Below are 26918 nucleotides of genomic sequence, written 5' to 3'. Positions count from 1 at the left end.
TCGTTGAAGCGAAGCTTTATATTGGCTTATATTGTTCCAACGCTCATCGATCCGCCTGAAGTGGGAATGTATATATTATTACTGCATTGTTTAAAGTATATTAAAACTTTTTGGATTAATTAATTGAATATTAAATTTTGTAAACCTTTGAATTAAATATGCTAACCGCAGTAGTTATGTAAACAGATAACAATGCTTAGTGTTTACAACTTACTACCCACACTGATCAGCAGTGAATATTCGCTAGGTCGCTATACAGTCACTGATAAGGATGAAATCGATGCGACTTAATGAGTCCCCAATATTAACTTTTTTCCTCCGACAAATTAAATTCTAAAACATATTTTTTTTTTTATGTATTAGAAAAATAAATAAAGACGTTTGAAGTATTTGTAGGTAAAAAATATTTCCTATTTAGTGTAAATGGGTATTAAAATGAGTAAAAGGCACCATTTTGCCAAAACCAGTTACGTCTTATGTAAACAATGCACGCGCCATCGAGCCAATGATTGACGCCGCGTGATGTCATTGCACAATCATGTTGAAGACAGTCATCCATTACAGAGATATGTGAAACAGATTGCTTACTACCATAAACATAATATTTTTCTATGCAATATGAATTTTGTCTCCATAGCTGCAAGACATGGTAAGCTAACATATACCATATTAGTCCCGAAATGCCTGCCCCACCCCAAACACCGCACACGCGTTTCGGGATACTGCTTATAGTACCGTTATTCATATGGGATTAGACGACGAATAAAGCTAAAATATTGAAAATCTTTTCAGCCTTTATTCATATACTTTATTATTATACCATATCATACCTAAATATGAATTAGGTTTAGATTGTCTGTGATTTTTTGACATCCGTTGTGATTTGCCTGTTATCATTTTCTGCCGTCGCTTAATCAATAACATTAAAACCAATATGGAGCCTGTAATAAATAAAGATAAATCAGTTCTAAGCGTTTTAACAACACCCTAAATCATTTTCGATTTTCTTTTAAAGGGACAATAACACTCTTGCTGGCTTGAAAGCTCCAGAAAATAAATAATATCTCTATCTAAGTACTAGATGTTTAAGTGTCCTACCTGTTGTGTAAATTATCCATTACATCCTATTTTACTTGTCCAGAGGGTTCGAAAATATTTTTAAATCAAAGTTTCATTTGAAAAGGTTTACGTAAGACGTTTCAAACCATTATGTTGAATTTTTCAAAATTTTTAAATAAGGTGTGTTAAGATGAAATTTATATCATCAATTAATTGAAATATTCGAAAATAGTACAATTTGTTGACCAGAATAAAGATTGGGACATATTATTCAGTTACAACAAGAGTGGTATTGAGCCTTTAAAGATACCTAACATTATATGCACAATTTTGACAATGTAAGGTGATTACCCTGTATAGTAGATAGACGTGCTTTTAGTAATCTAATTACATTTAAACATGGCTGCTCAAATTACTACCAATCACACTATTTTGTCAATGATATCTTTTGAATTGCCACGCTCCCTGCTTTAGTATCCTGCGTGCCACAATCTATTTGTGTGACTATAAACGTGCAGTTTTTGCAAGTTACTCGAGTATGGTAAGCGCGTATAATTAGAAACGCCTTTACTTAAAGAAAAATACATTATATTATGTAAGATTTAGATAAAGAGCTGGCCATTCTTGCTATAATAGTTCAAAATTAGATAATGTAAAAAGAATAATTTGAAATTTCATTCAAATTACACTATTGCAAGCGAAGATATTAGCCTTTGAAGGTCTGACAAGACGTGTGCACTTATTTCAACCACCGTACTGGTTGTTCAAAGCTAAGTCTCGCTCCTCCATTTTTGGCTGAACTGTTCTAATCTATTTAATATCGGAGAAATCCGATGCCATCGAGCGTTGATTATGGCCTGGATCAGTTAATTAATATCTAATTAATATTTTAGAAAACATTTCAGGCCTAAAGAAAGACCTGCAATAGGCAAATTTAGCTCTTGCATAATGTATGTTTAAACAGGCATTATGTAAGAACTAAATCTGCCCATTGCAGATCTTTCTTTGGACCTTAACTGCTATATAAATTATTAAGTAGACATTTATTAACATGTCAAAAACATGCTCAACTTTCGGTGCCATTCGATGGCTCCCATTTAAAGTAGATAAGAACGGTTCGGTCATTTAATGATTTAATTTAAAATTGGAAAAGCAAGACTAAGCTTTGAATGACAAGCACGGTGGTTAAGATCAATGCACACATCTTGTCAAAACTACAACCATTGATAACTTCGCTCAAACTGTATTATCTATATTTGAAATATTATAGCGCGAACGGCCACCTCTTTATCTAAATCTTACATAATGCTCCTTTAACATTGTCGTTATGTCACATAATTCTATGGAATACAATTATTATTTATTACCGGCATGGTTTCCCCATAGTCTTCACCGAGTAAACAGGCTTGGTTTAGCTATAGTCCATATCGAGTAAACAGGCTTGGTTTCCCTATAGTCTTTATCGAGTAAACAGGTTTGGTTTCCCTATAGTCTTTATCGAGTAAACAGGCTTAGTTTCCCTATAGTCTTTATCGAGTAAACAGGCTTAGTTTCCCTATAGTCTTTATCAAGTAAACTGTAATTGTATTCCATAGACTTGTGTGTATTCCCAGTTCAATTACTACATGGCATTGAAACAATTTGTTTAAGTACTACTAATACTGCTACTGTTGAGGCTCATTTGGGAATAGCGCCGACTCATTAACTAAGAGGCCCTGGGTTCGATCCAGGTGTTAGTCGAAAAAGTTCCTCGGGATTTTTTCGACTGTTTTCCTCATATTAGTTATGCATGAATCTGAGTCTGGCCGGGAAAAGCGTCTAATTACTCGGATAAGACGAAAACCCGGGAGTCCTTTGGGTGATTTCTAATTCAGGAATATGGAGATCTTAAAAACTGATGGCGTTTTAAAAGATTAGTAAGGTAAAATAAGAGTAGCTCTTACCTGGAATGACCAGGCCTATTGCCAGGAATGATAAAATAAAGCTTATTTCACTGCCAGTAAAATAATCATAAGTTTGTAGTTCTGAGCAGACGTCAAACCTTGTATTGTTGTTGTTGTCTACATTTGGTGGATCAGCACAAACACAGCTTCCCAGACCTGTTCATTATATTAAAATAGATTACAAAACTTATTCATACAGACAATATGGTTTATCAGTTTGAAATATGATTGAGAATAGCTTGGTCTCTCCCTTGTATTTACATAAAATCAGTTAACTTTCACCTAATGCGAAATGGAATGAAATGAAATGGGTTTAAAGTCCCACTGTTCTGCTCCCAACTGGGCTAATGAAGACTGAGCACACGCCATACAGTGTGCTATGAGGGAAATTTTGCCCGGACAGCGGTATTAGTGTTACGGCCTACTCTTATATCGAATTCCAACTGTCAAGGGATGTTTTACGTGCATGTCAATGTGTACACGGGACCTCGGTTTTTCGTCCCATCCGAACGACTAGACAGTTGTCCTTGCCAGACCCTCCGTCCTGCATCTTTGACAAGGGGGAACCACGCCGGAAAATCTGGATGAACTTTCTCGGCCAATGCAGGGATCGAACACCCGACCTCCAGACCTCAAGGCTAGCGAGCCAGCGTCCTATCCACCTAGCCGCCGTGACCCCCTGTACCTAACGCAAGTAACTAATATATACATAAAAAAAAGTAATTAACATAAACAAACAGATATTCAATTGATCAGTCGCCAATTGCTGTACTGTTGATATTTCATATTTAAAATCCTGTTGAAAGGTACAAAATCCATAATTTTTTATAAGGATGCAATAGGAATTCAGGTCAAAATTTATGTAATTTCAACAAATTAAATGAGTTGTTAATCCTATGTCTAATTTTAAAAATTTGGTAATATAATTCACCAACATAAAGTCGATATAAATACAAGGTTGTGTCTATTTTTAAGGTTCTGAGTCGGTTTAGAGTTACACCACGTTACTGCCGTTTCTGAGTATATAAGGGGAGGGGGGAGGGGGAGGGGGGAGAGGGGATGGCCGAATGGTTAGCACCGCGCGCTGTATCGTACGTCTGTCATTGAGTCAACTGGCGTGACAAGGAGTAGGGTCGCCTGTCCAACCTCGTGGGTTTTCCCCGGGTCCTCCGTTTTCCTCCCACTGCTAAAGACTCCTACGTGCAAGCGAATTATTGAAATAAACTTAAACCATATGTTAGTCCCGAAATGACCTACACGTAGTTTGTGTCGAGTGGGCGTTGAACCTCATTTCTCTCTCTCTCTCTTAAGGTTCTGAGTCGGTTTAGAGTTGAACCACGTCACTGACGTTTATAAATATATATATAATATAATAACCTTGACATTTAAAGACATTGTTAAATATTGGTGAAACATCTGTCACATTTCTCAGTATATTAGCAAATGTTATAGCCCTTATTTCTTCTAATTCAGCTTCTGTGAAAAAACTGAAAAAAAGAATGTATGGTTTACATTTTGATAGATAAATTGGAGATACTGTTAAGATTAATTGCAATTAATTTGCAGCTCGGTTTGTTTTTGTTTTGTGTTTGGTGTTTCAAAATGAACTGACAAGCTCAATGTAATGGAATATTGTTGACATAAAACCAAAGGAATGGAGTATTCATAATCACTGTTTTTAGGAATAAAGATGACCCCGTAAATACTGTATTTATGAATTAAGAAGACCACGTAAACACTGTATACTATGATTACCTCGTAAATACTATATTTATGAATCATGGTTACCTTGTAAATACTGTATATAAAAATTACCTCATACATACTGTATTTATAAATTAAGATTACCCCGTATATACTGTATTTATAAATTAAGATGACCTAGTCAATAATGTATTTATGAATCATGATTACCCTGTAAATACTATATTTATCGTAAATACTGTATCTATGAATTAAGATTACCTCGTAAATACTGTATTTATGAATCATGATTAACTTGTAAAACTGTATATTACGATTACCTCGTAAATACTGTATTTATAAATTAAGATAATTCATAAATACTATATTTATGAATTAAGATTAACTCGTAAATACTGTGTATGAATCATGGTTACCCTGTAAATACTGTATATTAAGATTATCGCATAAACGGGAATTAAGACTACTTCGTAAATACTGTATTTATGAATGATCATTACCATGTAAATACTGTAAATTAAGATTACCGCATAATTACTGTATTTATGAATTAAGACTACCTAGTAAATATTGTATTTATTAATTATGATTAAGTTGTAAATATTGTATGTATTAATTATGTTTACCTTGTAAATATTGTATATATTAATTATATTTACCCTGTAAATACTGTATATATTAATTATGTTTACCCTGTAAATACTGTATTTATGAATTATGATAACAAGATAAATACTTTTAAAGTATCGATGGCCTAATCCTAACCATGTACTTCTTGGCTTGTTTATTATACAGTGTCCCAATAAAGAACCATAACCCTAATATACTGTGGTTGCAAATAAGCTCTTCCAACAAAAAAAAAACCACAACAAATTCTTACCCTTTCTTCTAGTACCAAAAAATATCTCCATTTATTATACAGCGTGTCCCAATATAATGTTAGCCTAACACAAAACCTTAATACTGTGGTTACGAATAAGCTGCCCCCCCCCCCCCCCCAACAAAAAACAAAACAAACACAAAAATAAAAATCTTACCCTTTTTTCTCATACCAAAATCTATCTCCATCTCGGATACGAGTAAACTGATCTACCAATATCCGCTGAAACACTTCACCTGGTCCTGATGGACTGAACTCTACTAAACCACCAGTAAATAAATCTAGATTACTAGTATTATTACCATATACCTGTCTTAATTTATCTATAATCTACAAATAATACAACATTGAAGCATATTATAATATACAATAGGATGAAAATACAAAATATCATATGTACTCGATATCACCGCAGATGTGAGTGTGTGTAGTATAGGATATCTTCTATCAGGAAATCCTTTCCCTCACCCGATTGACATAACAGGCGTGTGTCCAATTAGGGGTGAGTCCGAACATTCATAGATAAAACGTGCAAAGTATTGCCTTAGTTTTGGCTCACTCTAATGTAATCCTATAAATGTATGACCCTAAATGAGCAGAAGTGTTGTCTCAGAGGGGGATCACGTGGCTAAGCGGGTAAGACGCTAGCTCGCTAGCCTGGAGGTCGGGTGTTCGATCCCTGCATTGGCCGAGAAAGTTCATCCAGATTTTCCGGCGTGGTTCTCCCTTGTCAGTGATGCAGGACGGAGGGGCTGACAAGGAAAGCTGTCTAGTCGTTCGGATGGGACGAAAAACCGAGGTCCCGTGTACACATTGGCGTGCACGTAAAAGATCCCTTGGCAGTTGGAATTCGATATAAGAGTAGGCCGTAGTGCCGCTGTCCGGGCAAAATTTCCCTCATAGCACACTGTATGGCGTATGCCCGTCTTCATTAGCCCAGGTTAGGAGCAGAACAGTAGGACGTTAAACTCCATTTCATTTCATTTCATTTCGTTGTCTCAGAGCTTCACATTTTATTAAATTCGCGGGTAGTTCCCCCGACCTAACGTTATCTCCACCTTGGACCCCCTGCTGCTCAAATTCCTGGACACGCCCCTACACATTCAGTATATGAGATCAAATAACCACAAATTGATTTACTAATAATAATTAGATCTCGTTGTTTTACAAGGCTATGAAGGATATATTCTTATATTTTCTGGTATAACAAAATAATCTATATACCTCTTGACTAGTATTAAAGTTTTCCCAACTTGTAATGGCCTGAAGTCCTAAACCTTGTCTTATTGTGTTATAATCTGATAATCCGTGATCTCTGCCCTGTTGAATTAATACGGCTGCTTGATCACGCCTAGAAAACTCATATGGTCCAGGATAATATTCTGTAATAAAAAACTTTGATGAAAGCCCGCATTAAATGTAATAGGAATATATATACTGCACACAATTGACATATTGTATTAAACAATTAAAAATGCATTATGTAAGAGCGAGAGCGAGAAATGGAGCTAAACGTCCACTCGACACAAACTAGGTCATTTCGGGACTAACACATCGTTCAATTTTATTTCAATATTTCGCTTGCGTGTAGTGGTCTTTAACAGTGGGAGGAAACCGGAGGACTCGGAGAAAACCCACGAGGTTGGACAGGCGATCCTACTCCTTGTCACGTACAACCCGGCAATCGAAACCACACCAGTTGTCCCAATGTTCGGCCATCCAACTCCCCTATGTAAGAGCTGAATCTGCATATTGCAGGTATTGTTTTTGGCTTTAAATAGTATACAGATTATTATTTAGATAGTTATTCTTATGACTGTAATCAACTCGCTGGATGATCGGATGGCCGAATTATTGTATTAATAAGATGTCTACCCAATTTACGTTAAAGGTTAAAATAGAAAATCGAAACTTCGTTTATTATCGTAGCAATCGAAACTAGTTACGCCATTTCTCGTTAAGACTTCACACATTACCAGCTTCGCCCAGAATAAAGTAATTTGACCGAAATTTTCAATAGAATCATTTCCAATATCTATTATAACAAGATCGGCAATTCGCTCTTTCACTATATCTTCCATAATGCATCTTTTAAAAATTCCTTTTTTAAAATGATAAAACAATAGTGACGTTACCTCTAACATCAGGCACTATTGTGGTATCTTCTTGTTCGGCTTTTGTATACAACATACCCCGTAATAGAGAATCAAAATTGGTCGGAACCAAATCCTTAAATACAGAGTAAATAATGAAAAACATACTATAATTTACAAACTACTGTATAACATATTTTCATAAAACCGAATTTTGTCTTGTCTTTGGCGAATAGGTCACGGCTAAAATTCCCAGTTCAATGTGGGACTTACACAGAAACATTTGATGTGTCTATCGTTGTAACAAGAACGAGCAACCAAACGTACAATCTGATTAAAATACAGATCTATATTTCGTTTCGTTTTTTTTATACTTTCGATGGCCTACACTACATGAAGATCTGGCCAGCGGTTTTGAGAGGTCGCGTCAGGGGTCATACGAGCGGCTTTTGACCCTATGACGTCAGACATTTGATTAACCAATCAGCATTGATGTTTCTTGTGGATTACCCACAGTTCCGTTCACCACACGCCAAAAGCTCGCAGTAACAGGCCGTTTTATTGGCTAATCCCTCACATCATCCAGAACACGTCAATAACAACTCTTTCAGATCCTAGTATAGTAAAGACAAGTAAAACGAAATTTTGAACTATAAAAAAAAACGAAACGAAATAGGATCTGTGTTTTAATCAGATTGCTAAAACGTACAGCTGGGCTTTTAAAGAAACTTTTGATAGATAAATTAGTTTAAATATGTTTTTAGTCCAACTATATCATCAAATCACTTGGGAAGGCATCTGATCTTTAAAACCCATTCCTATATAATATGTGTGTATATATGTACCTGTGAATCCCAATAGGTATTACATAGTCTAACAGCTTCTACCTGTCTGTCACTATCAGGATCCTGACTTGTTGTATTTATTCTTGCACAATTTTCACTGTAAAAAAAGTTTCAAATGTTATCAAATTCATGTATTATAGAATTCATCCGCCTAAAATGTCTAAGGGTGTTGACATATTTTTCAAATTTTCCGGGTATGCTTTAAACCACCATGCTTTTCAACATCACACGGGCTTTAATAGTAAGTGCAAACAAAACCCACAGGGCATAGGCCTACCTGCGGACAAGACGCACAAGCTACACGGACACTGCAAGCAATAAACAACAAACATATATATCAAATCAAGTGAGGGATTTGGGGACCAGTCGTAAGAATCCACTGTGCTGTACAGTCAACGGACTGCAATGATGTATGCTTTAGTCATAAATGAAAACATGCTCACAAATAAAACAGAGAAAAAATCAATAGAAGAAAGGCGCAATAGAAATAATGGGCCCGGTCTTAGCAATGGTCGTCTGCCGAATGGTAATAATAAGGGCGATAATCCTGATAGAATTTCAGAAAACGCTAAAATGGTTAAAATGAACAATTGGGGCTAAAATTAAATAGGCATAATGTGCAGTGATTAAACATAAGCAAAGCCCAATAACGAACGCATTCTTCAGTATGAAGAATTAAAACTCTAGTAGTCGTAAGGTATATTTAAGCTGGTATATAACATGTTGAAAACGTGTATTATAAAAGCCACCAACTTACCCTAAAGTCCAAACCCCACCAGGTAACATGGTGCTAATATAAGCTTCTATTGCTGTCTGGAATTCTTGACTAGCACCAGGATGAACAGAATTCTTGTAATCTTTACAATAAAAGGTAAAATTCCATTTTAAAAAGGGTTTTCTATATAAGCATGGATCTGCAGTTGTTTTGGTTTGTGAGCAGTGTAAAGATGTTATTTTTAGATAATAGTAATATAGTTTAATTTAGTTTAATGAATGAATTATGTTTCTGTATGTCATTAAATATACGAACCATCATATGGTGGGATATTGCCTTGCGGTAACAATGATGGTAGCCATTCTTCCATTACAATTTTCTAAATAAAACGGTATCACAATTACAACATAAATCTTCATGCACAAAATTCAGATTTCTTTTTAAAACAGACATTTCTACCGGTGTGGTAACCTTAAAAAAATACCTTTCAGTTGTATATAAATATTTATAGATCATCCGTCAGTCCACAGATAATCACGTCATGATAATCAACTAATATGATAGATTTTGTCTTTTCCCCACATACTGAATGCAGCAGGTTGTGTAAGTGATCACGAATCGTACCTACAAGTTAATCAAATGGGTAAATTTTGTGTAGAAAACATTTAGGTACACTAGGATATATCATCTTAGATGACAACTTTTAACTTATTGTGGAAAAATTACCTGGAAGTGTGCAGTAACTCTTTTCTTGGTCTCATAGAATAATCGCTCATCTTTCCACTCCCTGTTTCTTGAAGACAGATCGTTTGCTACATGATTATGCCATCGGTACCATATGATCTGTATTGTCAGAAGATAGGGATTCATATGACCTCGAGCATTACCAATTCCTAAAAGTAGCATTAACTAAGATTACCAGAATATAACTATGAATCTTTGATAACTTTTTTTAGTTGTAATTAAAATGTTGATCGTGTGGACACTTGACATGCTTTGAGAGTATGTTCACAGATGAAGAACTTATCGCCCCAACAGAACCACTGAGCTGTATGTGCGACACGCAATAACGCCATACACGTGTAGAGCAGGAGCCCAGGGGGTTAACCTAGCTGAAAAGTGTACCAATTTTCTCCTATATGGTATCAATGTATGTATATCTGGTATCATCAGAATGTAAGTCTGCCGGGTTTCTGGTGGTGGGTGCGGTATTCCACGCCCAAAATGCCATGCCCCCAACTAGTCTAGATTAGCTCTAAAGTGTACCACATGAAAATCGCACAGCAATGTACCGTACATCTTCAGGTATTACAAAAACACTCTGACAGACATTTCTAGTGGTGGGGTACCCCTGACAGAGCTATGTAATTGCCAGACATTTGTAGTGATGGAGTATCCCCGACAAGAGTTATCTAATTTCCAGACCAAAACTAGGCTAGATTAGCTGAAATCTGTACCACCTAAAACAGCTTTGGAGTTGTTCAGTACCACCACAGGAATAATGAATGACCACTGCCAGACAGTTTGTGCGGTGGGTTGTCCCTAACAGACACGCCAAAAATAACATGACCCCCAACTAGGATAGATTAGTCGGCACTGTTCCTGTGGTCCAAAAAATTAAAAATTGTGCCAGGATGCGTAGAATACTAATACCTAGCACATATGGAAGAGACGATAAACTGCGGTTGTAGGAACAATTTTATTTTTCAAAAACGCATTTTTAGCCCCATAAAATGTTTTTTGACCCAAAATCAATTTCTTGCAATCGCAGTTTATCGCCTCTTACATACGTGCTAGGTATTAGTATCCTACGAATTGGTTCTTGCATAAGATTTGCTGTTTAGCGTATCTTTCCTTTAGTGTGTTACGTTTAAAATTTGATCGAGATCAATAAGGGTACAGTATCACTCCCATTATTCACGGGGGCCACGGTGGCTCAGTGAGTAAGACGTTGGCTCGCTAACCTGGAGGTTTCGTGTTAGATCCCAGTGTTGACCGAGAAAGCTCGTCATTATTTTCCGGCGTGGCTCCCCTTCTCAGTGGTGCAGGGCGGTGGTCCGGGCACGGAGAACGTATAGTCATTCAAATGGGACGAAAAACCGAAGTCTCGTGTACACATTGACGTGCATGTAAAAGAATTCGACATACGAGTAAGCCGCAGTGCCGCTCTCCGGGCAAAATTTCCCTAATTACACACTGCATGGCGTATGTCCGTCTTCCTTAGCCAGTAGGACGTTAAACCCCATTTTATTTCATTTTACCGATATCTCTCTTTCTAAAAAATAAATCAAAGTATCATTAATACTACTAATAATACTACCATTACATAGCATTTGTAGCCAAATTTCTAGTTTTAAGGATTAAAACAAAGCTGAAAAGTCCTGTACTTCTGAAAAGTCGATAATTTTTTTTAAAAAAAGGGGGATTTACTTACGGAAAAATCTTGATGACGGTTTGAGAGAGTGGTCACGTGGTACAGCAGGATTAGACAATATCAGCCTTATGTCGTTTTTGGCGGGAAACAAATCTGATGTGCCATCATTAGCCAAAAGTCGACCTCCTCTGAACTCTCTCAGTTGATTGGTAAAGAACTTTGTCGTTCCGTATAAAAACCCAGCGTCTAGAAACGGTGTTACGCTGTTTGTCTGGAATGAAAAAAAAATGAGCAAGCTGTCAGTGGCATATACAGGTGGAGAAGGATATCGTTTACATCTCCTTTGGAAAGGGACGCACCAAAGCTCCAAACTAAGGTTAAAATTACCTAAACTTAGATGTTCTTTACTCCAAATGCGCCATATATCTGATATCAGTTATACTTTTAAATTACTATATAGTATAGTACTGCCCAGATGCCGGGTTATAGTTAAGAATTAGCCAAAAATTCGGTTTTTCTCAATTAAGATTACGAAAAAATTTCTTCTAAGTGGGACATTTTAAAACACATAATCCGTAAATCTGGTATCGGTGCCATATTTTTAATTAAACAAAACTTTCATATTAATCTCGTGTCTCTGAAATTTTGAGTTCCTGCTCCAAACCTCTACTTTGCAAATTAAGCTTTCACTGTATACTCAATGAAGTTCTATGAATATGTTTAGGATAACTGTCGCTTTTGACCCGGAAAAACTACATCATTTTAACCGGCAGCTATTAAGGGAAAGACAGACCTACATCAACAGTGACGACAGTGAGTGATTGCGTCACGGAAAGGCGAAAACCATACATGGGAATAGGCATGTTCCTGAATCAACGACTGCGAGTTTTACTACATCTCATAAGATGTACGTAGTTAAAGTAGCTAAGTCTCTAACTCAATATCATCCAAAACCTTCGACAATGAAAACACGAATTATTTGTCAATTTAAATCAACATTGGTGTTGTGATCTTACCGGGAAAAGATGCGCTTCTGATATCCAATAATTAAGGCAAAATAAACATTTTACGATTGGTACACGAATCGTGTACCATAATGCGTTTCAGAGCAATTTGTAACGACCGACTCGGAAGAACGAGGTTAGACATATTCCACAAGTCATGTCAAACGGTGATCCCATATTCTTATCTGGAGAGCATTCGCAATATATACTATCGGTGTAGACAGGAATAACCAGACGCTAGAGATTGCCATTCGATTGGGACTTCTGGCGTATTTCGCCGAACATAACTGCTTTGAAATTAGAGTAAAAACGGAAACGATTGAATGTAAATCAGTTTATTTACATTCATATTACATTATTATATACGTTGCGACCTATTTGTGTCAATTTGTAGGTCCAAAATATTAGCGATTTAGCTCCTTTAAAGCGAGATCAAGCCTTCTATTGAAGATGGGGAATAGGGTGAAATATTGCTTTCCTATATTACACAAACAAATAGTTTTCTTCAACAGGTAGAGTGCAGAAGGTTTCGTTGTAATTTAAACGCATATGACCTATTAAAGAAATTGCGTCAAAAGCTTTACAGTATTATCATAATCTAACACTACAGAATTAGTCAAAATTGTTTTTTTTTACCCACTTCATTTAACAGTACGAGGAAAATAATTAGTTATTCCGTTTTATGTCTCGTTTAGGTCAATAAATCAAATTTTGATCACGATTTTTCTTAAGTTGCTTTAAAGGGACAATAACACTCTTGCTGGCTTGAAAGCTCCAGAAAATAAATAATATCTCTATCTAAGTACTAGATGTTTAAGTGTCCTACCTGTTGTGTAAATTATACATTACATCCTATTTTACTTGTCATTTGAAAAGGTTTACGTTAGACGTTTCAAACCATTATGTTGAATTTTTCAAAATTTTTAAATAAGGTGTGTTAAGATGAAATTTGTATCATCAATTAATTGAAATATTCTAAAATAGTACAATTTGTTGACCAGAATAAAGATTGGGACATATTATTCAGTTACAACAAGAGTGGTATTGAGCCTTTAAGTACTTTGGCAATCTCGACAATGTCAAATTTGGTCAGTGTATTCCATATTAATGTTAGTTTAAAAGAGCTAAACCTATAACTCAATATTTTCCATATTTATCGAAATTACAAACATGAATTAGAATTAAATATATTGGTCCATTTCAATCAATATTGATGATGTTATCTTGCAGTAAAAAACAAGATCAAAATATCGAATATGTAAATATTTTAAAATCAGTACACGCGTCGCGTACTGTAAGTTTTCGGGCGTCATTTGTAATGAACAAAGAAAAACAGTTGTGTAATACGCAGGGTGAGTGGCCGGGTTGGCGCTAGAGTATGAAGAAAGTTCTCCTGGTATTTTCTCCGTCTTCATTAGCCCAGTCAGAGCAGAACAGTAGGACGTTAAACCCCAATTCGTTTCATTTCATTTCAATACCGGGATTTCCCTTATGGTTCCCCATGTCAGTAATACCGTACGCAGGGTCCGACAAGAAGCAGTGTCTGGTTGTTCGGGTGTAATACAATATCATTTGGGATCTAAATTTTATAATTGTATTTTGAATTCATATTTCAATTTATATTTTTCATTTGTAACTCATTTTGAACATGCGACAGATTAATTGTAAAATTTAATTTCATCAGGTGTGAGGGTGTGGACATAATATTATGTAAGATGTAATGGGTTTGTCAAACTTGTAAAACCGGAGTGTCTATATGATATAAGATTTAGGCTTAACACGTATCGACACCTTCTGTCTAAAGATAAGATGTGTGACTCTTAATAATTAGTTTTCATTGTTCTTATTACTAATGCCATTAACTATGGCGTGCCTATCTGACGCGACAGATATTGCTGCACCTTATAAAAAGCCTAGTTGAGAATCAGACCGGGGCAGACCTGGAGAGGGACGGGAGAGCCGTGTAGAGACCTAGAGGGAATTCGGCCCGGACCGCGGGAGAGGGCCTGCCCTCGACCCCGGAGAAGAGAGGGGTCTTCTGAGACCTAGTATGAGCAGCTGTATATAGACGTTATTATATCTAACCACAATGACTTTCATATGTAGAATTGTACCTGTAAATATGTTATCCAGTATTAAAATATCTTTTTAATAAATAAGAGTTATGTATTGTATCACACGGGTGGGACGTTGGCGTGGACCTAAGAAATATTCACAGTTGGAATTCGACAAAGAGTAATTTCCCTGTCTCATGCCCGTCTTTATTAACCCTGTTGGCGCAGAAGAGTGTGACTTTTCATGTTAGAATAATAATAGAATTGAAGCTTTAATCCAAATGATTTACCGTTAAGCTTTATCTAAAATGCATGTCACGTTCAATCGGAAAGCGAGAAGTGATATGTACCGTTATATTACAATACATTTTTAAATATAATCCGGGATTGAGGAGTTTTGAGTGTATGATTCAACATACTTTATATTTGTCCCAGAATGAATGTGTGTACGTGAAATCTTCTAGGATATTAAAATTAGTCATATGAGGCATTCTTCCTGTTTATAGTAAATTTGTCATACACTAAACAATCAACCATTTTTATTTTAATTCCAACCCGGAAAGTTGTCAGGTTTTTCAAATATTTTCATGGTTTCTCTTTGTCAGTCGTGCCGGGCGGAAAGAAATGTCTCGTCGTTATGGTGGGCCGAAAAACAACTCCCACCCATGTAATAGTTGTCATGCATGTAAAATATCTCTCGAAGTTTGAATTCGATGACATTAGAAGGAAACGCAACTTTCCGGGCAACGTTTCACTCATAGTACACCGTCCGTTATCCCGGTTGGTTCACATTCTGACTTACTAGTTATTTTGAAAGCAGATTATAATATGAATAATTTACTCTAGTTAGTGATATTATATACACTCGCCTGGGTAAAGAGCTAATGTCTTGAATGAACAAATGCTATTTAATAACGAAATCCTGATCCGGAAAGTGATTAATCAAACACGCTCTATACAGTTTACCTGTTGTCTGGGTCTGTTCGGAGAAGAACCTGTTCTTGCATCATAACCACTTCTTTCATACGTCATATGTGTAGCTTTTTGTCTATAAAGGTGATCATCGGGTATTTCTATATTAGTATATTCCGGTGGACAGCCAGGATTACCTGTATTTATTATTTCATCGGCTACTAACTGACCTATAGGTAACGAAAAAATAAAAAAAATAATTATAGTTCTATACAATATACTCCGCTGAAATAAATAACGTGATATTTTATATATTTTGGTTATCTGAATTGTGCATGATATTGGCGCTATGGTTCTGTTTCTAGGAGAAAAGAGTATTAACTTTGATGATCTTTTTTTTTCCATTTTCAAACAATGTGATTTTTATTAGATCTTGTGTTTACAAATACACATATATGATTTATATAACCGAGAGAGAGAGAGAGAGAGAGAGAGAGAGAGAGAGGGGTTTAACGTCCACTCGACACAAACTAGGTCATTTCGGGACTAACATATGGTTTAATTTTATTTCAACAATCCGCCTGCGCGTAGGGGTCTTTAGCAGTGAGAGGAAACCGGAGGACCCGGAGAAAACCCACGAGGTTGGAGATTTATATAACCGGCGAGTCTTTGCGGTGAACGAAAAACAGTTTCTTTTATAGTAAAATACTTGAATTTGTGATGTTGAAAGAATGCCTTTCGCTAAGCGTGGATAGTTAGACTCCCCATATCATCAAATCTCTAATGCTTTCATATTGTGACCCGTGCTAGCAAATTAAGTCGCAATGAGGAAATTTTGAAAATTGAGTAATTGTTATTTTCACATTCTTTACCTTAATACCTTCACATTGATGTATAGTTGGAATGAATCGGGCAAAAAATGACTGGGCTATATCAGTTTGAAATTGAAGCTATATTATAACATCGAATTTTCTTTTGGGGGCGATATTAATATTTGTGAACTTATATTTTTACCGAGCCGAGCGAGTTTAAAATATTATTGCCTCATAGTGTGAATTTGAATCTTTCAGAAACCAAACACCTACGCCCCATTAATAAAGAATTTATTTTGAGAAATCGAGTCATCTTGTCTATATTGATATTGTATGTAAGTTTCACGTGATATTCCTGTTGTATATCAAAAGAGCGTCTGTGATGTGAAAACATTTTTTGTCGTTCTTTAGACGTTAACCACCACTTGACTTGAGATTTCCTCTTCGGTATAATATAACGATTTCGCTTTGTCTGTGAAGTGCAGTAAAAGTATTTAATAATCATATGACAGTGTGAATCTATATATGTACTATTGTATGAGTACACAATAGTAAAATGCACATTTACATAACAAACATATAAATAAACATGATAAAAAAAGTGTCGAGGTTTATGCTTCACTGCGATTTATTATATTATTACTATTAGTACACATTGACTCTTTTGTGCTATATAACACTGACAAAAAACTCGCCCATATAAAGAAACGTACACTAAACCGAAACTTCCAAAGCGACGTTTTTTGCGGGGATTTTGTTGGGGGATTTTTGGTGGGGGTGGGTTGGGTGTAAACACATTATAAGTGGACACCAAAACTATATGTATTGTATTAGGTATTTATGTCTCTTTATGTATCACCAGTTGTAATAGCGTGGTTTATATACGTATATGTCCGTTAGTTATGCATGCTTGTTTTGATATGATTTGCTTTGTAACTGAATGCTACACCCGGTGCATTTTATACATTATAATTTATCTTATCCTATTAAGGCCTGCGGTCCGTTCTTCAGTATTGATAATAAAGTGAAGTTTATAAAGGGGAGAGAGAGAGAGAGAGAGAGAGAGAGATGGGGTTTAACGTCCACTCGACACAACTAGGTCATTTCGGGACTAACATATGGTTTAATTTTATTTCAATAATTCGCTTGCGCATAGGGGTCTTTAGCAGTGGGAGGAAACCGGAGGACCCGGAGAAAACCCACGAGGTTGGACAGGCGACCCTACTCCTTGTCACGTACAACCGGGGATTCGAAACCACGCCAGTCGACTCAATGACAGACTTTTATGATACAGCGCGCGCAGGCTAACCATTCAGCCACCCAACCCGCCAAAGGAGAGAGAGAAAGAAATGGGGTTTAGCGTCCACTCGGCACAAGCTAGGTCACCCACCTCCTCCCAAGTTTATAAAGACAAGTAGCGAGTATTTGAGCTACCAATTAAAATATGATGCTTAAATGAGCGCATTTGGAATCGACTTCTATCTTTAAAACAGAAATATTGCGGTGCCAATTCCACTTTTGTGCAAGTGTCAATGAGGACTAGAAACAGCATTTAAAGAATTAAATGGTTTTGTGCTCAAATGACAGGAAACATTATAAACAATGCTGTTTCTTTAATACTGACTAGAATGTTTCTAACTCAACATCTTCTCTGTATAGTGACAAGAATGTTCGAAACTCAGCGTTTCTATAGTGTTGTATTACAAGTACCGTTTCATCCGTGAGGGAAACGACCGCGGCAAGACTTGCAAAACCATTATATCTAGAGATAACGATATTCGACAATTAAACTTCCGGATATCTTCAAGTTTGGCTGACGGCAACTTGTCACTTATCTATCAAACAACGATCATGTATACCCATGCAGAAAGTAAAACTGGAAATATGAAAAGGAGCAGTTACCGAAAAACACCATAAGTGCCGATTTGTTGGAAACTGTAGACATTCCACTCTGGCCACGATGTATGATGCCACTAATAACAAGTGGATTTGGTCGAGAAATTCCGGATGGTTCGTAAGCTCCATCACTGTAGTCGGGTGGCGTCAATCGACGTAGTTGGTTACCTACAATTAAAAAGGTGTGTAATTTGTTTACTGGGCTCTTAAAACTAAGCAAAAAAAAAAAAAAAATGAAATGAAATGGGGTTTAACGTCCTACTGTTCTGCTCCGAACTGGGCTAAGGAAGACGGGCATACGCCATACAGTGTGCTATGAGGGAAATTTTACCCAGAAAGCGGCACTGTCAGGCCCTTCGTTCTGCATCACTGACAAGGGGGAACCACGTCGGAAAATCTGGATGAACTTTCTCGACCTCCAGGTTAGCGAGCCAGCGTCTTACCCGCTAAGCCACCGTGATCCTCCAATGATAAAACATCATTTGTTAGCGATGTGAATTCATCAAATAGACGTGGGATCAGGTGTTCCAGAAAGTACTAATGCGTAAGTGTTACTCCCCCATGTGAGATGGGGTTTAACGCACACTCGACACAAGCCAGGTCATTCAATTTTTATACGCCCACATTTTCATGTGGGCGTATATTGTCGTCGCCCCTGTCCGTCCGGATCGGGACGTCCAGCCGTCCACAATTGTTTGTGGACACTCTACAGGTCACAATTTTTATCCGATTTCAACGAAACTTGAAATATAGGTGTATCTCCCTACGATCCGATTTTGTTGAAACTTGGAATGTAAGATTATAACCCAAAGATCTCGGTTCCTTTCGATATTCAGACCGTATATTGTCGTTGCCCCTGTCCGTCCGTCCGTCGGGACGTCCGTTAGTCCACAATTGTTTGTGGGAACTCTACAGGTCACAATTTTTATCCGATTTCAACGAAACTTGAAATATAGGTTTATCTCCCTAAGATCCCGGTTCGTTTCGATATTGGCATGTATCGGACCGTAAATTCCTGAATTATTGCCCCTGATTCTACGAAAAATCGCGTTTTTAACTTGTGGATCCTATAGAGGTCATAATTTTTATCCGATTTAAAAAACACCGTTTTAATATATCCCCGTTACACCCTAAGGATGGTTGAGTTCGAATTTCGTTAAAATCGGACCAAAACTGACAGACAAAATGGCCGCCCCTCGTACTCAAATAGCGTAAAAAAACAAGAGCATCGCTAACGCTGCAATATACGTCCACATTCCAGCTTTGATTGATATGGTACTTTTTAAAATGAAGAAAATGAAATATGAAATGGCTGTAATATGATCAGAGGCAAAGAAGGCTAGGCGTCGGGTTTGTTTTGCCAAATTTACAGACAAAATACTAACAGTAAAGTGGGTGTGACACTGCCCCAAGAGGTCCGGGCAAGTATCAAAATAAATTGTTGCTGTCTTTATGGTATAAGGAATAAATATGCAAAGTTCCAAGATGATTCAGAATTGCAGCCTGTAGACGATAAATACAAAAACTGGGCGTGGCTCTGCCCATGGGGGTTGGATATGGAAACAATATAAACAGGTACCATCCTGTTATTGAAATGGCAACATCACTAGTTGCCGTCCTTAGGGTATAAGGAATAAGTACACCAAGTTCCAAAATAATCCATTCAGAATTGTGGCCTTTGGGCGTTAAAGGCAAAAATTGGGCGTTGCTCTGCCCCTGGGCGTTGGGGCATTCACCAAAATCAATAGTTGATGCCCTTAGGCTATAAGGAATACATATGCCAAATACCAAGTTGATCCATCCAGAATTCGGGCCTGTAAACGATATACATAAAAATTGGGCATGACTGCCCCTGGGGGTCGTGACATGCAGTTGTCGTCCTTAGGCTATAAGGAAAACATATCCCAAGTTCAAAGACAATCCATTAGGAATCGTGGCCTGTAGGCAACTCACAGAGACACAAAGAAAAAATGGGTGTGGCTCTGCCCCTGGGGGTTGGGCAATCACCAAAAAAATAGAGGTCAGCCTTGGGGTATAATGTATAAGTATAAAAAAGTTTTCAAGATGATCGATTAAGCATTGCAGGCTGTAGGTGACATACAGACACACAAAAAGAAAATGGGTGTGGCTCTGTCCCTGGGGGCTGGGCATTCACCACAAACAATAGGGATGTTCCTTAGGATAGAAGGAGTAAGCATGCAAAGTTTCAAGGTGATACGTTACGAAATGCGGTCTGTAGATAACAAACAATGAATATAAGAAATGGGCGTGGCTCTGCCACTGGGGGTCGGACATGCACCAAGAACAATAGGGATCATCCTTAGGGTATAAGGAATTCATATGAAATTTTTTCAAGACGGTCGATTAAGAATTGTGGCCTGTAGGCGACACACAGACACACAAAGAGAAAATGGGCGTGGCTCTGCCCCTGGGGGTTGGGCATGCACCCCAAACGATAGGGGTGTTCCTTAGGGTACAAAGAAAAAGTATGCAAAGTTTCAATATGATGCGTTAAGAAATGCGGCCTGTAGACGACAAACAAACAAATACAAGAAATGGGCGTGGCTCTGCCCCTGGGGGTCGGGCATGCACCAAAAACAATAGGGATCTTCCTTGGGGTATAAGGAATAAGTATACCAAGTTTGAAGAAAATCCAGTAAGAATTGCGCCCTGTAGGCGACACAAAGACACACGAAAAGAAAATGGGCGTGGCTCTGCCCGTGGCTCTGCCCCTGGGGGTTGGGCATGTACCCCAAACGATAGGGATGTTCCTTAGGGTACAAAGAATGTGTATGCAAGATTATAAGTTAAGAAATGTGGCCTGTAGACGACAAACAAACAAATACTAGAAATGGGCGTGGCTCTGCCCCTGGGGGTCGGGCATGCACCAAAAACAATAGGGATCTTCCTTGGGGTATAAGGAATAAGTATACCAAGTTTGAAGAAAATCCAGTAAGAATTGCGCCCTGTAGGCGACACAAAGACACACGAAAAGAAAATGGGCGTGGCTCTGCCCCTGGGGGTTGGGCATGCACCCCAAACGATAGGGATGTTCCTTAGGGTACAAAGAATGTGTATGCAAAGTTTCAAGATTATTAGTTAAGAAATGTGGCCTGTAGACGACAAACAAACAAATACTAGAAATGGGCGTGGCTCTGCCCCGGGGGGTCGGGCATGCACCAAAAACAATAGGGATCTTCCTTGGGGTATAAGGAATAAGTATACCAAGTTTGAAGAAAATCCATGAAGAATTGCGCCCTGTAGGCGAACCACAGACACACACACACACATACATACATACACACACACACACACACACACAGACAGGGGCGACGGCATAATACGTTCACATTATGAATGTGGACGTATAAAAATATGGTATATCAATGTTGTGGACCCTCCAACGGTCACAATTTTCTTCTGATTTTGATGAAACTTGAAATGTAAGTTTATAACCCAAAGATCTTGGTTCCTTTCGATATTCGCGCATATCGGACCGTAACTTCCCTAATTATGACCCCTGATTGTACGAAAAGTTGCGTTTTTAGCTTGAGATTCCTCTAGATGTCACAATTATTATCCGATTTAAATAAAACGTTAAAATATATCACTGTTACAACGTAATTTTGGTTGAGTTCGAATTTTGTGAAAATCGGGCCAAATCTGCCGGACAAAAGGACCGCCCCTCGTAGCTTGATCTCTATCCATCTTTTGCAAAATGTGGGTGTGTGTGTGTGTGGGGGGGGGGGGGGGCTGAGGACCCGGAGAAAACCCACGAAGTTAGATATGCGACCCTGCTCCCTGTGACACGTATCAGCCCGGAACCGAAACCCCGTGACCTGACTCAATGACAAACCTTATGATCTAAAGCGCACGCTATAAACCATTCTCCCCCCCCCCCCCGCCTCTTAATCACAACACTGCATTGGGAGATCCATCGTATTGGGTCATTTTAGAACTAGTAGAACTAGATTAGAATTAGAAAATTTTGGGGGGTTATGGTTGACTAAATTATAATTACAACCTCTGTACATCAGTTAAATTATTTGTTTTACGGACTAGACCGACAGGCGAATTGATAGGATCTAATAATACCTCATAATTAGTTATCATAAAGTTAATACATCCTGACCTGTTATGCCCCAATCCGGATTGAATAGGTTATTGTAATATCCGTCAGCCGGATGTAACTCAATATTGTCACAGCTAACCAATGACAGCAACAAGACTGAAATGATATACATATATTACGTCATGTCTTACAAAGATAATAATATATATACCTTTTTAATAGAATAAAAAAAAATGTTTTGTGAAGTCAACCGTTTAGTTTCTAACCTAGTAAAGTTTGCTATTTTTAGGAGAACAAGTAATACAGGTTTGAAATACATATAAAAATTGGCAAATTAAAATGGTGTGCAAACGGTCAAATGAGATATGATAGCCATAGTAGTCGGTTAATAGATTTCGAAAATTAAAGGGAAGCTATACGTTATTGAAACTCATTTCCCTTTCAAATGTTTTGCGGCTTAGGCAGATTAAAGGAGCTAAACCCCTTACTAAATATAATCCATAACATTCAAAATTAAAATTAGAATTCAATATTTGTCCATTTCAATCAATATTGATGTTTTTACCCCTTACCGTGAAAATATGGGATCCTAATATTTAATATATCAGATACAATGAACATTTTAAAATCAGTACACAACGTCGTGTTCTCTCTTAAATCGCCATTTGTAATAAATAAAGAAAAACATATCCCACAAAATAATAATTTTAAAAACCCTGCAGAATGGACTAAGTAGGCGCAAACGACTGCCATTTTATTGGGACTGTTCATCCACAATTTCATAGGGCATATTGATTAGAAATTAAAATAAAGAATTTTAGATTGCACGTAACCACTTTGTATACACTCATCAATCTGTTTTACAGACCTAATGCGACATCCGTCTTTTATCTCTGTCCAAGATGACTGACCTTTAAAAGGTCAGACCGTTGTAGTTCTAAGGGTGACGTCACATCACAATGTTTACCAACAAAGCAAGATGGCATCGATAACGCCAAAAAAGATTACTTCTGTGGCTTGTTTTTGTTGTTTTAAAACAAACACGAGCAGGTCAATCAGATTAGACGGTAAAAAATGTACTTCTGAAAGAATTCAGAGTAAACAAACAGAAAAAAACGTCAAATTGATGGTCACAAGTGCGTTGTTTACATCGAACGTAGTAATATGAACTGGTACGGGCAAAATTACATCGTTTTACCCATTTTACGCCTCCGCGTACTATTTTCTGTACCTATTTACGCTAAATATGGAATATTTTTATTAAGAAAAAAGTTAATATTTTGTAGTCATTAAGTCGCATCGCATCGATGTCATCCTCCTTATCAGTGGTTGTAGCGGCCAAGCGAATATTCACTGCGGATCAGTGTGTACACTCATATCACATTAACATGTACTTTTAGACCCATTTTAGTCTAATTTAAGGTTTCAAAGACCTATACGCCCTTTAATATATCATTGTGTCTTGAAGATAAACATTTCATGATGAGACATTTAATACAATTACAGACACTTATTTTTGAGGTTATAAACTTTACTTATATGTATTTTGATGATCTCAAATTAAAGGGATGGTGTTGCCATCTGTAAGAAAAGATTTCTATAATATCATATTCAAAATAAACGCCTAATTATCAAAAATTTCAGCACATGGCTATTGAAAGCCAAGGCATTTTGCCGGGACATGCCCAGATCTCCTAAAAAAACACCCAAGGGTACAAAACACTATGTAATGAATCTTAAAAGATGTAGAGGCCTATTATATATTAGGGATGAGTCTCAAATTATGCACAATTCCCATGCGTAATTGCACAGTAAAATCGAAAAAGATTTCTCTCGCTTGAAAAGATGCCCGTGACCTAAATGAAACACCAAACCATTCAAAATCGGGTGGCATTTAAATGCCATGGGGAAAATGCCCTGGGATTGATTGAGAGAGAGAGAGGAATGGGCTTTAACGTCCACTCGACACAAACCAGGTCATTTCGGGACTAACATATGGTTTTAATTTTATTTCAATAATTCGCTTGCTTTAGCAGTGGGAGGAAACCGGAGGACCCGGAGAAAACCCACGAGGTTGGACAGGCGACCCTACTCCTTGTCACGTACAACCGGGAATTCGAAACCACGCCAGTTGACTCAATGACAGGCTTTATGATACAGCACGCGCGTGCTAACCATTCGGCCATCCAACCCCCCTGGGATTGATTGAGTGTCTAACCTTTATATAGTTTTCATATCAGAACAACCTTAAATATTTTTATCATACTTGTTATAAGATTATAGAAAGCATTTTGACCACTTTAAATCATCTAGGTTATAGAAAGTACTTTGACCACTTTAAATTATCTAGGTTATAGAAAGCATTTTGACCACTTTAAATCATCTAGGTTATAGAAAGCATTTAGACCACTTTAAATCATCTAGGTTATATTTGATGAAAATGTTTGATGAAAGTATAATATAAGAAACCCTAGCTGTGGACGCCCATGATGAATGGTTGATGACCTTTGAGCCTTAATTGCTTTAGCTTTTAAAAGTTTTATACAATAAGTGACGATCGTTGAACCGTATAATAAATAATAATTGCTTTAAATTTTATATCCATCATTTTGCTTACATTTGCTATATCAAAGTTTATGTTCGACCTACTTTTCAAAATTTTAATTTTATGTTGGACGTTTTGAAATAATCGGAGACATTTGATAAAAAGTTTGCATGTTCAAGTTATTATTATCATCATTAAACACACATGAACACATAATTCACTAGTTTAGATTAATGCCCCATATTTGAGAATTAGTGGAATTAATAAAATTTCAACACTTTGGAGTATTCACTAGAACTTACAAATAGTAATGAAATGGATACACTCAACAATAACGGACCAGACATTCAATATTATGCGCATGTGTTATTTAATATGTTTTAACAAACAAATTAAAGAACAGGCATAAATAACTAGATTTGTTTTCTGAACTTATTCTCCTCATAACTACACAGTTGAATTGGACCACAAAAATACTACGAGCATGTATTATTAAATACGATTTAAGAGATATTTTACCCCTGCTATGCACAGAATTTAATTATAAACAACAGAATAAACTATATAAATTCCGATTTAAATGCAACATGGGCGTATCATCTAACTAACATTACTTACCAACTTCGGGGTACAAAATCCAGATTGGCGCGAACTTGCACATTGCTTACTCAAATGTTAATACGAATATCAAATGATTTTTGATGTAGTAACATCATACACGATTACATTATCAATAAATGAAAGCCGGTGATATCGGCTGCCTTATTGTCTTTATATTACTTCCTTCTCTGTGACGATATCAAGATCCATGAATATGTATATATATATATATATATATATATGTATACGCAAGGAATGTTATGAAATATACCCTACATATAAATAGATACACGAGCAAATGCTATAGTATGTATTGCTATTTATCCCGGGCACTTGTAGAATAAAGAGATAAGCAAATCAAAGGGGTAAAATGCGTAATTATTTAAGATGTACCAGGATATATAGATTATCACGATAAAGTTTTCATGACGTTAAGCTTTTAATGAATGAATGGTTTATTCAAGAAGATGACTAAATGAAAATATGCATACATGATTAACATTAATAAGAATGAAAAGTTTGTGGTTGACCGTATCTTTTACAAATGAAAAAACAAAACTCAACTTAATATTCAAACTTACAACTCTGGTTAGGTGTTTTGAAGTCCAGTTCCAGAAACAGAATAGTATCTCCATGTTGTTCGCTAAAACGAAATGATGCCCCGTACACGGATGATGGTGTATGCTATGAGGGATTTTTGCCCGGACAGCGGCACTACGGATATGTCGAATTCCAGCTGTCAAGGGCTATTTTACGGGTACGCCAATGTGTAGATGTATCACCTGAAAGATTGTAAATTAATATAAAATTTCTACGAAATATCCTTCCCTTAAAATGTATTAACGGGCGCATGGCTCTACTCTTTGGAACCATAAATGGGTCTAAACGCACATGTAATATGAGTGTACATAAAGTGATTTATATTCAATTTCCCAAATAATTATTGCAATTTCTAATCAATTATGTTCGGTGAATTACGCGAACAGTCCAATTCGAACGACAATCGTTTACGCCTAATTAATCCATTCTTCACGGGTTTTTTTTAATATTATTTTATCATTTGTGAATCAGCCATTACCAATTACTCCCGCATAGGATAAGTTGGTTTTGTTTTGTTCATTCCTTTTGCGCCCGAAACGATTTGTGTACGGATTTTAAAATGTCCATTTTGTCTTAAATATTGGATATAGGATCCCACATTTTCACGGTAACATAACAACATCAATATCGACTGAAATGGACAAATATTGAATTCCAAGTTCTGTTTTTAATTTCGAATATTATGGAAAATATTGAGTTAGAGTTTCAGCTACTTTAATACGCTCGCTTATAAAAAAGGATCCCACAGAAACAAACCGTGAGTTTATAAATTGTCGCTCCTATATATTTCGCTTAGCTGAAATATAAATT

At 36.8% G+C, this 26918-nt stretch overlaps 1 protein-coding gene across 1 annotated transcript in view; it reads right to left on the bottom strand.

The window, feature by feature from the left end:
- The window catches only part of LOC126817982 (dual oxidase 1), a 39945-nt gene extending 14252 nt beyond the window's left edge, over positions 1-25693 (bottom strand). The window contains exons 1-15 of the mRNA XM_056100377.1: positions 25527-25693; positions 22424-22519; positions 18298-18459; positions 15638-15813; positions 11674-11884; positions 9966-10132; positions 9555-9618; positions 9282-9381; positions 8525-8621; positions 7722-7815; positions 6811-6968; positions 5744-5916; positions 4380-4489; positions 3003-3158; positions 831-941 (exon numbers count right to left, since the gene is read on the bottom strand). Of these exons, the coding sequence (XP_055956352.1) occupies positions 831-941; positions 3003-3158; positions 4380-4489; positions 5744-5916; positions 6811-6968; positions 7722-7815; positions 8525-8621; positions 9282-9381; positions 9555-9618; positions 9966-10132; positions 11674-11884; positions 15638-15813; positions 18298-18459; positions 22424-22519; positions 25527-25569 (1918 nt within the window). The 5' untranslated portion in view covers positions 25570-25693. The remainder of the gene's footprint in view (positions 1-830; positions 942-3002; positions 3159-4379; positions 4490-5743; positions 5917-6810; positions 6969-7721; positions 7816-8524; positions 8622-9281; positions 9382-9554; positions 9619-9965; positions 10133-11673; positions 11885-15637; positions 15814-18297; positions 18460-22423; positions 22520-25526) is intronic.
- Positions 25694-26918: the final 1225 nt, after the last annotated feature.

This window comes from Patella vulgata, chromosome 4, assembly GCF_932274485.2.
Source record: "Patella vulgata chromosome 4, xgPatVulg1.2, whole genome shotgun sequence".
NCBI lineage: Eukaryota > Metazoa > Mollusca > Gastropoda > Patellidae > Patella > Patella vulgata.
The sequence above is the reverse complement of the archived record's forward strand: the minus strand, read 5'-3'. Positions and strand labels throughout refer to the sequence as shown.